At 46.6% G+C, this 14,924-nt stretch overlaps 1 protein-coding gene across 2 annotated transcripts; it reads right to left on the minus strand.

Moving 5' to 3' along the window:
* Positions 1 to 496: 496 nt before the first annotated feature.
* LOC139414972 (mitotic deacetylase associated SANT domain protein a) lies at positions 497 to 14,778 on the minus strand. 2 transcript variants are annotated; one of them, XM_071162653.1, is made up of 13 exons: positions 14,437 to 14,778; positions 11,847 to 13,729; positions 9,583 to 9,777; positions 7,623 to 7,971; positions 6,507 to 6,576; positions 6,119 to 6,264; positions 5,144 to 5,247; positions 4,849 to 4,924; positions 4,560 to 4,648; positions 4,251 to 4,394; positions 3,144 to 3,263; positions 1,964 to 2,139; positions 497 to 1,484 (listed from the first exon to the last, which is right to left on the minus strand). In XM_071162653.1, exons 2-13 carry the CDS (start codon positions 13,395 to 13,397, stop codon positions 1,232 to 1,234), a joined length of 3,273 nt encoding a protein of 1,090 aa, XP_071018754.1. In that variant the 5' UTR covers positions 13,398 to 13,729; positions 14,437 to 14,778; the 3' UTR covers positions 497 to 1,231. The 2 variants fall into 2 exon arrangements, with proteins under 2 accessions (XP_071018754.1, XP_071018753.1); XM_071162652.1 differs by having other exon boundaries at positions 9,583 to 9,780.
* Between the last annotated feature and the right edge of the window lie 146 nt (positions 14,779 to 14,924).

Consider the following 14,924-nt stretch of genomic DNA (forward strand, 5'->3'; position numbering starts at 1 on the left):
TAAATGTAGACATTGAACATCCCTTTGAGCAAAGTTATTGAAGACAATTTGGATGTTGTACACCCAGTCACTACAAAGACACAGGCGTCCTTCCTAATTCAGTTGTCGGAGAGGAAGGAAACTGATCAGGTATTTCACCATGAGGCCAATGGTGATTTTAAAACCGTTACACAGTTTAATGGGTGTGATAGGAGAAAACTGAGGATGGATCAACAACATTGTAGTTACTCCACAATACTAATCTAATTGACAGAGTAAAAAGAAGGAAGCTTGTACAGAATAAAAATATTACAAAACATGCATCCTGTTTGCAACAAGGTCATAAAGTAATACTGCAAAAAATGTGGCAAAGAAATGAACTTTGTACTGAATACAAAGCGTCGTTTGGGGAAAAACCAACAAAACATCATTAAGTACCACTTCATATTTTCAAGCATGGTGGTGGCTGCATCATGTTATGGATAAACTTGTCACTAGGGAGTTTTTTTTTTTTAAATGTAAGATTACAAGAAACAGAATAGAGCTAAGCACAGGCAAAATCCTAGAGAGAGAGGCTGGACAATAACTTGTTGCTGACCAAGACGACATTGAATGTTCCTGAGTGGCCTAGTTACTGTTTTGACTTAAAAATCGTCTTGAAAATCTATGGCAAGACCTGAAAATGGCTGTCTAGTAATGAGCAACAACCAACTTGACAGAGCTTGAAGAATTTTTAAAAGAATGTGCAAATATTGTACAATCCAGGTGTGTAAAGCTCTAAGAGATTTACCCAGAAAGACTCGGCTGTAATCACTGCCAAAGGTAATTCTAACTTGTATTGACTCAGAACTGAAAATACTTATGTAAGTGAGATATTTCTGTATTTCATTTTCAACACATTTGAAAACATGTTTTCACTTACGGTAGTTATTATGGGGTATTGTGTGTAGACGGGTGAGAAAAATAAATGTAATCCATTTTGAATTCAGGTTGTAACACAAAATGTGGAATAAGTCAAGGGGTATGAATACTTTCTGAAGGCTCTGTAAATGTGGTTCCTTAGACTCTAAACACCTCCCTGGGTGTTGTAAGATCTGATCGTCTGTGCAGCACATCTGTAATGATGACCTGGAACACCTCCATCCTCAATCTCATTGTTTCAGGTACAAAGATTATTTGTACTCGTTTGTTTTTCCGGGAGTGGGATATGTCTTTCAATCCCTCTCAAGCCCCCCCTCCCTCCTCCCCTCTCTCACTGCCAGTCCTCGTCCTTTTCATCTTCTGTCTCTGAAGGCACATCCTCATCACTGACCTCATCCTGTTCTCCTGCTCCATCCCTACCCCCGTTCCCATTCTGCATAACCTCTGCTGCCTCCCTGGCCCGTGCCTCCGCCTCAACCGCCCGCTGCTCCTCCTCCTCTTTGAGTTTGAGTGCGGCTTCCTTCTTCTCCCGCTCAGCGTGGCTCTTCATGTGGGCGCTGCGGCTTTTCACCTTGTAGAACACCCTGGAGGTCAAAGGTCAGATAGATACATGGACAATTGAACCCAGAGAGCTATATAGAGAGAGACCTATGGCTCTGATCGAACCTACAGCCACACAGGTGACGTTCCAGGTCACCTATTTTTTGCAGTTGTGCATCTCAGAAGATTGCTAAAGTATATCAATGTGGTTACTGAGACGTAAACTCTTCTCCAGGTGTTGTAAGATCTAATTACCTGTGCAGCGCGACTGCAACTAAGACAACCTGAAACGCTACCAATGGCTATTGTCTCCATTGTTGCCACACTGGTCTGAGATATGTCCAGCGAACACTGATCTCTAAGAGAGATGCCTGGTTTATAATACTCTTGGTCAATCCCTGTCTTTCACCGTTTTCTTTCACTCAATTAAAAATTGGCGGGGAAAAGTATTAATGGTGGAAAATGTGTATCTTTTTGCAGATCATCTAAACATAATCTTAAAGGGACACACACACACACTGACCTGCTACACTTCTTGCAGGGGAACACGCCCTCTGGGTCGCCGGGGGGCTTTGGGGGCGCTCGGCTCTTCTTCCCCGCCTCGGGACGAGGTTTTCTGGCTGCAGAGGGAAGGGTTGGATGGGGAGGACCAACCTTGTGTACAGCATCCAGGTCCCTGCGCCCTAGCACTGCTCCTGTCTGGTGGACCCAACATTAAATCATTGTGTTTGTCTAGTATACCAAATCAAAATCAAATCAAATTTTATTGGTCATATACGCACGCGTGTTAAGCAGATGTTATTACGGGTGTAGCGAAATACTTGTAATTTTTTTTTAAAGACTTAAAAAAAGAATACTGCAAAGTTTCCTTAGAGCTAGAAGCACGGCATCCCTCTGATGGCACCATTTTTTCCAGAAAGTACCAATGTTGTACTGTCCTGTTGGTAAATCAGTCTGTTAAACCAATGTTGTACTGTCCTGTTGGTGAATCAGTCTGTTAAACCAGTGTTGTACTGTCCTGTTGGTGAATCAGTCTGTTAAACCAATGTTGTACTGTCCTGTTGGTGAATCAGTCTGTTAAACCAATGTTGTACTGTCCTGTTGGTGAATCAGTCTGTTAAACCAATGTTGTACTGTCCTGTTGGTGAATCAGTCTGTTAAACCAGTGTTGTACTGTCCTGTTGGTGAATCAGTCTGTTAAACCATTGTTGTACTGTCCTGTTGGTGAATCAGTCTGTTAAACCAGTGTTGTACTGTCCTGTTGGTGAATCAGTCTGTTAAACCAGTGTTGTACTGTCCTGTTGGTGAATCAGTCTGTTAAACCAGTGTTGTACTGTCCTGTTGGTGAATCAGTCTGTTAAACCAGTGTTGTACTGTCCTGTTGGTGAATCAGTCTGTTAAACCAGTGTTGTACTGTCCTGTTGGTGAATCAGTCTGTTAAACCAGTGTTGTACTGTCCTTTTTCAGGACCCTGTCTTTCAAAGATAATTCTTAAAAATCCAAATAACTTCACAGATCTTCATTGTAAAGGGTTTAAACACAGTTTCCCATGCTTGTTCAATGAACCATAAAAATTAATGAACATTGGTCAAAGGACATATGATAGCAAGTATAAATAGATAAGGGATAGATTTAAACATGGTACAATGAGGTTTCAAAATAATAAAAAAAAAATGTAACTTCAAGTGAAAATGATCACTTACATTGTCGTGAGCCTGTAGTGTCTGAGTAACCCTGGACTGGTTGCAATCTTGACCCCTGTCACATGACCCTTCCCACTTCCTGTCAACTTCTTCCTGACTTGGTTTTGATCCCTGAGAGCTCTGTGAAAAAGAGACAAATAACACAATAAATGGTCATCTTAATACAATTTTATTTTGTAATGTAAATATCTTTTTTTACGAACTCATGAACGACTTGTTTTATAATAAACTCAGCAAAAAAAGAAACTTTTTCAGGACCCTGTCTTTTTAAAGATAATTCTTCAAAATCCAAATAACTTCACAGATCTTCATTGTAAAGGGTTTAAACACTGTTTCCCATGCTTGTTCAATGAACCATAAACAATTAATGAACATGCACCTGTGGAACGGTCGTTAAGACACTAACAGCTTACAGACGGTAGGGAATTAAGGTCACAGTTATAAAAACTTAGTACACTAAAGAGGCCTTTCTACTGACTCTGAAAAACACCAAAAGAAAGATGTCCAGGGTCCCTGCTCATCTGTGTGAACGTGCCTTAGGCATGCTGAAAGGAGGCATGAGGACTGCAGATGTGGCCAGGGCAATAACTTGCAATGTCCGTACTATACTCATTCTGTTCTTGATTTCCTGCAAGACGGGAATGTCAGTGTTCTGCCATGGCCAGCAAAGAGCCCGGATCTCAATCCCATTGAGCACATCTTGGACCTGTTGGATCGGAGGGTGAGGTCTAGGGCCATTCCCCCTAGAAATGTCTGGAAACTTGCAGGTGCTTAGTGAAAGAGTGGGGTAACATGTTACAGCAAGAACTGGCAAATCTGGTGCAGTCCATGAGGAGGAGATGCACTGCAGTACTTAATGCAGCTGGTGGCCACACCAGATACTGTCTGTTGATTTTGATTGACCCCCCCTTTGTTCAGGGACACATTATTGCATTTCTGTTAGTCACATGTCTGTGGAACTTGTTCAGTTTGTCTCAGTTGTTGAATCTTGTTATGTTCATACACATATTTACACATGTTAAGTTTGCTGAAAATAAACACAGTTGACAGTGAGAGGACGTTTCTTTTTTGGCTGAGTTTATTTGTTTTCATTTACTAAAGCCTTACCTTAACATCCACTACTGCCTCTGTGTGTCTATCTGCTGGGGACTCTGCAGGTCCGTAGGTAACGCTTCCACTGTGACTGATCTTCACCTGTTTCTTATGCATGTAGTAAAACTCCACACATTGGGCCACTGTCTTTGTTTGCACCTGTATACGGATAGACAAAACACACACGCACACAGACACAAACAGACAGTTATTAAAAGGTTATTAATTTCTTATAGTATTCCCAGTGTTTGCCCAGGTGGTACTGATTCATGCCATGTGGTAAAAGCGTCATGGCCGACATGGCCCGGTTAGAAGTGGGCGTACCAGTTTCTGCACCATGAAGAAGTCCTTCCTGTAGGTAGAGATGCCTTTATTGAAGAAGCGCTTCTCTGAGGGAGTCCAACTGTCTGATCCTGGGGGGGGGGGATTATTCACCATTCTGTCAATGAGGCCTCACAGTGTGTGTGTGTGTGTGTGTGTGTGTGTGTGTGTGTGTGTGTGTGTGTGTGTGTGTATGTGTAATTTGGAAGTGAATGAATGGCCCCCTCCATTTCCCCTTTAACAAGCACACTTTTGAGAAAGAAGCAATTGAGGAAACAAAATGTCTTCCCACCTGAGTAGTGATAGTCTGCCAGGTGGTGGCCATCAGAGAAAACGGGCTCCTTGAGCAGCAGGAACGCCAGGGTCTCCTGGGGAGAGCAACACAATTCATCACCGGTACTATCTAGTGCACTATTTTGACCAGGGGCCATAAAGGCTCTGGTAAAATAAAAAATAATAAAAAATAATAAAAACACACTATAAAAAGTTAATAGGGAGCTATTTATGAAACCTGGGAGAAACTTTGCCACAGAGCGGATTATCATGGAATCACTGGGTTAAATCACTGTGTGAGTCACTCTACTCACAAGGACATTGCCCCCACACTCATGCAGACAGTGGAGGGCCAGCTCCTGATTGGTGCCACCGCCGTACAGAGCGCTGGAGCAGGCCAAGCTCATCAGGTCGTCCACTAGGGGGAAAGAGTGAGGCAATTTTGAGGTAGGAAGACAGGGAGTGGGAGGAGGTGCAGGGACAGAAAGAGAGGGTGGGGGAGAGAAAGAGAGAGAGCGGGGGAGAGAAAGAGAGAGAGCGGGGGAGAGAAAAAGAGAGAGCGGGGGAGAGAAAAAGAGAGAGCGGGGAAGAGAGAAAGAGAGAGCGGGGGAGAGAAAAAGAGAGAGCGGGGGAGAGAAAGAGAGAGAGCGGGGGAGAAAAAGAGAGAGCGGAGGAGAAAAAGAGAGAGAGCGGGGGAGAAAAAGAGAGAGAGCGGGGGAGAGAAAGAGAGAGAGCGGGGGAGAGAAAGAGAGAGAGCGGGGGAGAGAAAGAGAGAGAGCGGGGGAGAGAAAGAGAGAGAGCGGGGGAGAGAAAGAGAGAGAGCGGGGGAGAGAAAGAGAGAGAGCGGGGGAGAGAAAGAGAGAGAGCGGGGGAGAGAAAGAGAGAGAGCGGGGGAGAGAAAGAGAGAGAGCGGGTGAGAGAAAGAGAGAGAGCGGGGGAGAGAAAGAGAGAGAGCGGGGGAGAGAAAGAGAGAGAGCGGGGGAGAGAAAGACAAAAAAAGACACTGAAAGCAAAACGTCAACATTTTGCACTACTTCAGGACGTTACCGCCCAAGTTATTCAAATGTGCGTACTTCAACTTCCATACAACCCTTTTTAAAGTCAGCTCTGTATGCCTCACACCACAGAGCCATGCCAAGCTGAGCCGAGCCAAGATATACTGAGCTGGCCTGACTATGCATTCAACAGAGTTTCTGGAACCACGCCAGAACAGTATGGTTCGGGTTGGCCCTATTCTGTGAAAACGGTATTAGATTACTATAGTTTTGAGTAAGAGGCAGTGTAGTTACCGGTCTCCTGCTCCGCGTGGCGTAGCAGGGACGCCTTCATGGGGAGCCAGACCAGGTCAGCCTTGTGCTGGTCCCACTGGGTCAGCGAGCGGTCACACTGCAGCTCTGGTACCTCCGCCTGGTACTGCAGGCCAATGTTAATACGCCTGGGGTGGGGAGAGGGAGGGAGGGTCAGAGGGAGGTAGATGGTGGGGAGAACGAGGGAGACAGCGAGCGGTTGGAGCGAGAGAGATTGTGGGTTTGATTCCTGGGGCCACCCATATGTAAAATGTATGCATACATGACTGTAAGCCGCTATAGATAAAAGCGTCTGTTAAATGGCATATACATTATAACTGCATCATAATGCATTATACCTGAGTTCAGTGTTACAGAGGTTTGTACTCACGGTTCAAAGCTGACAGGTGTGGCGTCGGTGATCAAAGGGAGGACTGGGGGCGTGATGTCTGTAGAGCTGGCTGGAGAACACAAATTAACACAGCACCTTTAGGACGCTACCATCTGGACAGAGAGGACAGAGAAATCATCTGGACAGAGGTATATAGAACAGAGAGGACAGAGAAACCATCTGGACAGAGGTATATAGAACAGAGAGGACAGAGAGACCATCTGGACAGAGGTATTTAGAACAGAGAGGACAGAGAAAACATCTGGACAGAGGTATATAGAACAGAGAGGACAGAGAGACCATCTGGACAGAGAGGACAGAGAAACCATCTGGACAGAGGTATATAGAACAGAGGACAGATAAACCATCTGGACAGAGGTATATAGAACAGAGGACAGAGAAACCATCTGGACAGAGAGGACAGAGAAACCATCTGGACAGAGGTATATAGAACAGAGAGGACAGAGAAACCATCTGGACAGAGGTATATAGAACAGAGAGGACAGAGAAACCACCTGGACAGAGATATATAGAACAGAGAGGACAGAGAGACCATCTGGACAGAGGTATATAGAACAGAGAGGACAGAGAAACCATCTGGACAGAGGTAGAGAGACTAGAATATAGAAGTTGATCTGATCTCAGAACACAGGAAGTCATGGGGTCATTTAACTCTGGAGGACTGTGGGAAAGTGTTCCTAATGGCACCCTATTCCCTACGTAGTGCACTGCTTTTGGCCAGGGTCCATAGGACTGGTCAAAAGTCATGCACTACATAGAGAATGGGGTGCCATTTGTGAAGCATCCTACACTTTAAGCGCTGGTTTCAATGTTCAATAGCAATTTCTCCATTGAAAATGTTTTTTTAGTCCAGGACTAGACTTAACTACTGTCTGGGAAACCAGCCCTAACCAGCCCTGGACTACTGACAGGAGAAATACATTGTGACAAGGATGCATTCAGTGCATAGGAAAAGAAAGGAACAGATTTGTATTTTACGTAATAACAATAGAGGTAGGGGACAACTAGGAGACAGAGAAGAGAGAAAGAGAGAGACGGAGGGAAAGAGAGAGAACGATACAGCGAGACTTCTCGAGCTTCCGTGACAAGACTTACTGGATCGCAGAAGGCTGCGCGAGGCCGACTTGGGTGTGTTGGGTGGCGGCTGCAGGGTCTGGTTGCTGGCGGCGATGGAAGACAGGAAGGTGGAGAAGTAGAGACCAGAGCCCTCGCGCACCGGCGACAGGATGGGCGGCGGGGTGTAGGGCGGCAGGGTGAAGTGGTGGTCGGGCAGGCGGATGGGCGACCGCAGGTGGCTCTGGTAGGGAGTGATGGCGGAGTAGACTGAGGGGGCGATGAACGTAGCCGGTTTGGGTGGTGGGATGAAGAGGGGCTCGGGACGAGGCCGCCATTTGTGCTTGGCCAATTTCCCATCGTCGTCCTGACCAGCATCGCCCTCCAAGTCCTGGTTGGGTGAGATGATTGTGAGGAGTTCAGTGATATTTCAGAGAATGACAAGGACAAATAGACAAACAACCAACTGCATTGGTTCAGTGGAAGGTGGGAGGGAGATTATGACTTGTGTGGGGAAGTCACCGTCCGGATTAATGAAGTCGCTAAATAATAACGTTGTGAAACCACATTGAATGTTTTTGGCCTCTACATCAAAGTGGCTCCATCGAGTCCTATTTTTTATTTGACCTTTATTTAACGAGGTAGGCCAGGTGAGAACACCTTTATTTAACGAGGTAGGCCAGGTGAGAACACCTTTATTTCACGAGGTAGGCCAGGTGAGAACACCTTTATTTCACGAGGTAGGCCAGGTGAGAACACCTTTATTTAACGAGGTAGGCCAGGTGAAAACACCTTTATTTAACGAGGTAGGCCAGGTGAGAACACCTTTATTTCACGAGGTAGGCCAGGTGAAAACACCTTTATTTAACGAGGTAGGCCAGGTGAGAACACCTTTATTTCACGAGGTAGGCCAGGTGAGAACACCTTTATTTAACGAGGTAGGCCAGGTGAGAACACCTTTATTTCACGAGGTAGGCCAGGTGAGAACACCTTTATTTCACGAGTTAGGCCAGGTGAGAACACCTTTATTTCACGAGGTAGGCCAGGTGAGAACACCTTTATTTCACGAGGTAGGCCAGGTGAGAACACCTTTATTTAACGAGGTAGGCCAGGTGAGAACACCTTTATTTCACGAGGTAGGCCAGGTGAGAACACCTTTATTTAACGAGGTAGGCCAGGTAAGAACACCTTTATTTCACGAGGTAGGCCAGGTGAGAACACCTTTATTTAACGAGGTAGGCCAGTTGAGGACACCTTTATTTAACGAGGTAGGCCAGGTGAGAACACCTTTATTTCACGAGGTAGGCCAGTTGAGAACACCTTTATTTAACGAGGTAGGCCAGGTAAGAACACCTTTATTTCACTAGGTAGGCCAGGTGAGAACACCTTTATTTCACGAGGTAGGCCAGGTGAGAACACCTTTATTTAACCAGGTAGGCCAGTTGAGAACACCTTTATTTAACCAGGTAGGCCAGTTGAGAACAAGTTCTCATTTACAACTGAGACTTGGCCAAGATAAAGCAAAGCAGTGCGACAAAAATAACAACATAGAGTTACACATGAGATAAACAAACATACAGTCAATAGCACTATTGAACGATAGCACATGACAACCCAACCCATTGTGGAGTTAAGGCCTAATTTCTACATACTAAAACATGTCCCCCCCAGCAGGTCATCATATCTGGGTTCAAATAGTATTTTTTTTCATATACTTTAACTGTGCTTGATCGAGCTTGCCTGGCTGGCACAACAGAACAAACAGAAAAGGGCAAACCGCACCCACCTGGAACTCCAGGCAGGCTCAAACAAACACTCAAAGTATGTGAAAGAAAGCAAATACTATTTGAACCCTAGATTGTGTTCATTAGGCACCAAAACAGAAGAAAACAGTGAGGAACTATGCAGACTTGTCCAACAAAGAACACTAAAATGCTGCAAAACATTTTTACTACGCCTAGCTTAATGAATACAACCAAGGTCTGCATGCCACAGGACCTACCTGGCTGAAGCTCTCCGAGAGGGACTTCCTCAGTGAGCGGCGGCTCGCTACAATGACCGAGGGCTTGTGTTGGGGCTGGGGTGGGAGCAGGGCGTGCTGGCCCGGAGGGCCTGTCTGACCCTGGCGCACTGGCACAGACACGGGGATAACCAGGGGCACCATACCAGCTTGTCTGCCCATAAGACCCTCCCCCTGCTGCTGGGGGGGGGGTAGAAGAGGGGAATAACAGAGATAGAAATAAGTAGAGAAAGGAGATAATATAGATAATATATATAATATAGACAATATGTAAGGGAGTAGAATAGAAAGTGGAAGTAAATATGGCAAATAGTGAACTTTCCACTCTACATGCTTGACAAATGAAATGAAACCCCCGCAGCAATTGTTCATCTCAGACTGTAGGTATGCATGTCACAGACAATTTATGGACATTGCTTAAAGGCAGTCTTCAGTGTTGCAAGATCCCGTTTCACAAATAGAATCAAGAAAGCACTGCACACGTTGTATGAACAACCAGTTACTTAGAAGCAGCAAATGGTTACTGTCAGCTTACAAAACATAATGAAAATCCGGTACTAGTGAAAATACACAACATTAGCAACTACATTCAAGCCAGGCCAGAGAAATACATTTGAAATCTAATTCAAATGACTACAGTAAATGCCTCAAATCTCAATTCTGCACCATTGAACTCCACCCCACACAGCCAACTCAACAAAAAAATTAAAATAAAAGAAGCTGAACCTTGGGATTGTGAATAACAGTGGTATGCCTGTTTTATTAAGGCACCTGGTTGGGGAGAGAATGTGGAGGAGTGGGAGTCTGCAGGCCACAGCCCCTCCCTGGCTCAGCTGAATGGCTGGGGAGGGAGAGTCCTGAGCGGCTCCAGGCCACAGCCCGTCCCTGGCTCAGCTGAATGGCTGGGGAGGGAGAGTCCGGAGCGGCTCCAGGCTGCAGGCTGCAGGCCACAGCCCCTCCCTGGCTCAGCTGAATGACTGGGGAGGGAGAGTCCTGAGGAATGTAGAGGTGTGCAGACATGTAGCTGCTTCAACCCTCTGCACCCAGCACACACTTCCTCTCTCTGCAGTCTGCACCCAGTCTCTCTCTGCAGTCTGCACCCAGCACGGTCTCTCCCTCTCTGCAGTCTGCACCCAGCACACCCAGTCTCTCTCTGCAGTCTGCACCCAGCACAGTCTCTCTCTCTCTCTGTAGCCTGCGCCCAGCGCAGTCTCTCTCTCTGTAGCCTGCGCCCAGCACAGTCTCTCTCTCTCTGTAGTCTGCACCCAGCACAGTCTCTCCCTCTCTGCAGTCTGCACCCAGCACACACTTTCTCTCTCTGCAGTCTGCACCCAGTCTCCCCCCTGCAGCCTGCACCCAGCACAGTCCCTCTCTCTCTCCCCCCCTCTCTACCGATTTATTCAATAACCAACATGTTTTGCCTTTGAAAAACAAGTCCTGAAAAAAATGCAGCTGCTTTAGTGGGTGTGCCTAAGGGAAACGTCAACATCATAAATTCCTGACAGCAAGTCTAGGAATTACTCTTTTCTCACAGAAGTACAGCATAAGGGGAAGTCCTGCACAGAAAGCATGATCTTCCTCTTGGAAGAGGAACAGAGTGTTGCAGTGGTCACAGTGGCAGCAAAGTAGGGGAAAGACAATCAGTTTACCTGTCATCCGAGGAACTCATCTAAATTCAATAGTCAGGCCGCTGTGTGTGAAAATTCAGCACTTGCGGAAAGATGAAATTAGGAATATATGTATAATTATTTAACTGCATGTACTGTACAAGTATGCGAAAATAGCAGTAGAAGTATTGTTGTCTGTTAATTTACTCCAATCAGGGGAGGGTTGGTAGGATTCAGGAGTCACATTATTACTACCTTCAGGAAATACATGAGGTATTTAATCAACATCCTTATTTCCCTGGCCCATTGTGTCGGCCTTCGCGTACAGCGACAATTTTTAACACTTGCTGTTCAGAGGTCTATGTGAATGATTGTTTTTTGAGTGTTTCTTTAAAAGGAGTCTGGCAGAGCCACACCTTTTGTATTTTGTGTTTATTGGACCGATGATAGAGAGAAAAGTTGATAGGAGGTCAATGCTAGAGCAGTGGGTCAGATTCAAACCAATGCTTGCAGCAATACACAGTACATGTGATCCAGACACAGGGGCTTAGACCACTGGACTACCCTAGGCCGCAATGTGAGATGAACTTGGAACAGGTTTTAGGCCTGGTTGAACTAAACAAAAGAGTGCAAACAAACCTTGGCCATCTTGGAGGAGGGCAGTGATTCCCTCTCGGAAGCCTTCTGGGCCAGAGTCTCCAAGTTGATCTCTTTCGACGCCCTCCTCCTCCGTCGCGTACTCTGGATAACCCCCCCAGTCGGCCCCTGTCTCTCCCCCCCTTCTCGTCTGGCTACCACACCGTTCTGGGGTACCTCTCTGAAGGTCTGGTTCCAGGGGGATAGTGAGGGAGGGTCCATGAGTGGTGATAGCCCATCTCTAGAGAGGCGGCGGGAGCGACGGGGGGCAGCCGGAGATGCGTCTGAGGGTGACATGGGGTCCGATGTGAGTTTTGGGGGGCAGGGGTCGGAGGATGTGCTTGATGGGTCAGCGGACGGGGTCTCTACATCCGGTGTATGTCCCTGTCCCTGAGTCTCCACAGACAGAGGCATGTCCTTCTGAGGGGTTGAGGGGCTAGCTCTAGATGGACAGTTGTCAGGGGGCTGGTTATAACTCAGGAAGTGTTGGTTTGGTTGCTGCTTTTGCTGAGACTGCGGCTGCAGTATTTCCTGCGGTGGTAAACTGTGTGGCGGTTGAAGCTGCTGCTGGTGCATTTGTTGCCGTTGCTCCTGTTGTATTTGCTGCTTGTGATACTGCTGATTCAGCTGCAGTTGGATCTGATGCTGTTGCATTTGGTGCTGGAGCTGTTGCTGCAACTGGTGCTGTTGTTGTTGTTGATGATGATGCTGCTGATGTAACTGTTGTTGCTGCTTCTGCTGTTGTTGTTGCTGCTGTTGCATCTGAAGCTGCATCAGTTGGTGTTGTTGTTGGGTTTTTGGCTGCTCGTTGTAGCTCAGGTTGGGCATGGCCTTGGTGCCCCCCTGGAACACTGGGTAGTACCCAGATGGAAGGTGCTGTTTGGTGGGTCCGAACGCCAGCTGGATGGGCTGCATCAAGGACCCTGGTTGCATGGTGGGGTGAGAGGAGGGGGCATGGGGGGGCTGAGCCTGGAGATCTACACCCTTATGGCCCTGCTGGAAGGCCTGGAGCTGGGCTTGACGCATGGCGGCTGCAGCAGCTTGCTGCCCCCACTCTAAGCCCCTAGCCTGGGCTTGAGCTTGGGTTGCCTCCCTGTAAACCTCCATGGAACCTGGAGCCTGTTTCTCTGCTGGCCCCATCTGCAGAGCAGCTCCTTCATCATGGCTCCCTTTGGGGAAGGCCATCTGGACCCTAACGTTGTTCAAGCCGTCCATATACGGGCTAAAGTTCTGCCCCCATGAATTGGTTGGCAGGGGCCCGGAAGCATCCTGAGACCAGCCAGCGGCTTGGATGTGGTCCTGGTGCATCCATTTGACAGAGGCAGTCTGCTGATAGTGTGCACGACTTTGGGGCCCCTTCTCTGGGTTGAAGACCCCAGAGCCGTGGCCTCCAGGCTCCCCTACCCTGTGAGCAGACTCCAGAGCCGGGGGGCCCATACCGCCATAGAAGACATCCCCCGCGTGCTGCACTGTGGGCTCCTTCATGGCAGCTGCAGCCCGATGTTTGCCCCCACTCTTATCAGGGATCACTTTCTGCTGGGGAGGATGACTCATACTATAATCATCAAGCTAAAAAAAAAACAGCGGGTAAAAAAGTTGAGGTCCTTTATATATATATCCTTTATATATATCCCCAGTCACTTGAGTAAAAAACAAGGACGAGGCCAAGTGTTTCTGCCTACACTGCCTCGGTCTGGGACCGCTGTGTCCTGCTTTGTTTAATGGCGAGAACAGAGGGACTCGGGAGGAAACATAAGTCCTACAGGAAAGAGTAGAGGGCGGAGAACACACACCTCCTCCCTCAAGTCAGATCTGAAGAAGTTTGCTGCTGTTAAGGGTCACGGCGGCCCTGGATCCCCAGATGTCCCTCATTCATGTGTGGGGCCCTGAAAGATAGAGTGTGAGGGAAATGACTGGTAAAATATGTGTGAAGTAAGTTTTCAACGAGCATGTGTGCAGGACAGGCCTGTTTGCTTGGCTCAGAGGAAAGAACGAGGCTAATTATATTTAAAGTAAAATACGTTCAGAGAGCATGCACTGTACAAGTATTGTAGAAGCAAAGTATTAATAATGCTGAAATACTTCCAAATCCAATTAATATAGTGACATCACAGACACAAAAGTAGTCGTGTCGGCCCATTATTTACACACCGTAGATGTTGGTTTCGACTGTGATAATAGCAGGCAGAGACAATTTGAGGCGTGGACTGTACAGAACTGCCATATGACAACGAGAAATACAGGAAGCGAGAGAAAACAAGTAGAGTCGCTTTCCACCCCCCTCTCGGAGCCCCCAGTCCCAGCCAATTGGATGCAAATTTCAGGCAACCTTTTGTGTTGTAGTAGAGTGTTGTTGCCACACTGTTGCCTTCGAAAATTACATACAGTAACAATCTGCGCACGAGTTTATGTGCAATAAATATGGCCAGGCCACTAAAATCACATCGTGGCTTCATTAAAGTCAAACTAAACCTACAAAACACGAAGTGCATACTCCCATGGGATTGTGTTTACTATTGCAACTCCATATTTTGCGATCATGTTGATCGACAACACACGTGATATACCATTAATTAAATTAATTGACACTTACTGTTTCAATATCATTTTATGTATATGACAGCGAGTTCTACGGAGCCAATTTCCTCTGGGCCAAAGTCGAATGCATGCAGCTCCACTACGGGATCGTGCGCAACAGATAACATATACTTCGAGTTCGACAACTTTTCTTCAGGCCATAGAGTAAACAACTTGCATCGAAACCATTCAAACACGGGATTTGGGATATTTGTTGTTCAACCACAAATCCATGTAAGTACAGTGGCTACAATGTTGCACACGGTGAAATAATAACACACTTTCAGGAAAACATGTCCAGCAACTTTCTCCCCGCATCGAGTGTGTACGTACATAAACCACTGATTCCGTTGGGTATGATCAAAATGTCAAGTACATTTGGTCATTTGCGTATTTTTCATAGATCTGTCTGTCAAATGCATTGGCTCTATTGCATTCACTGATACATCAGACTACACATAGCATTTATAAATCTGTGAAGCTGCGCCAGCGCATTAAAGTTCT

This window comes from Oncorhynchus clarkii, chromosome 8 (assembly GCF_045791955.1).
Source record: "Oncorhynchus clarkii lewisi isolate Uvic-CL-2024 chromosome 8, UVic_Ocla_1.0, whole genome shotgun sequence".
In the NCBI taxonomy this organism is placed as follows: Eukaryota; Metazoa; Chordata; class Actinopteri; order Salmoniformes; family Salmonidae; genus Oncorhynchus; species Oncorhynchus clarkii.

Coding starts and splice junctions, on each gene's coding strand:
- LOC139414972 (XM_071162652.1), bottom strand. CDS start 13,397: ATGAGTCATCCTCCCCAGCAGAAAGTGATCCCTGATAAGAGTGGGGGC. Junction 9,781..11,846: donor CCTCCTCCAAGATGGCCAAG/GTTTGTTTGCAC, acceptor CCCCCCCCCCAG/CAGCAGGGGGAGGGTCTTAT. Junction 3,264..4,250: donor AGGCAGTAGTGGATGTTAAG/GTAAGGCTTTAG, acceptor TCTTTTTCACAG/AGCTCTCAGGGATCAAAACC.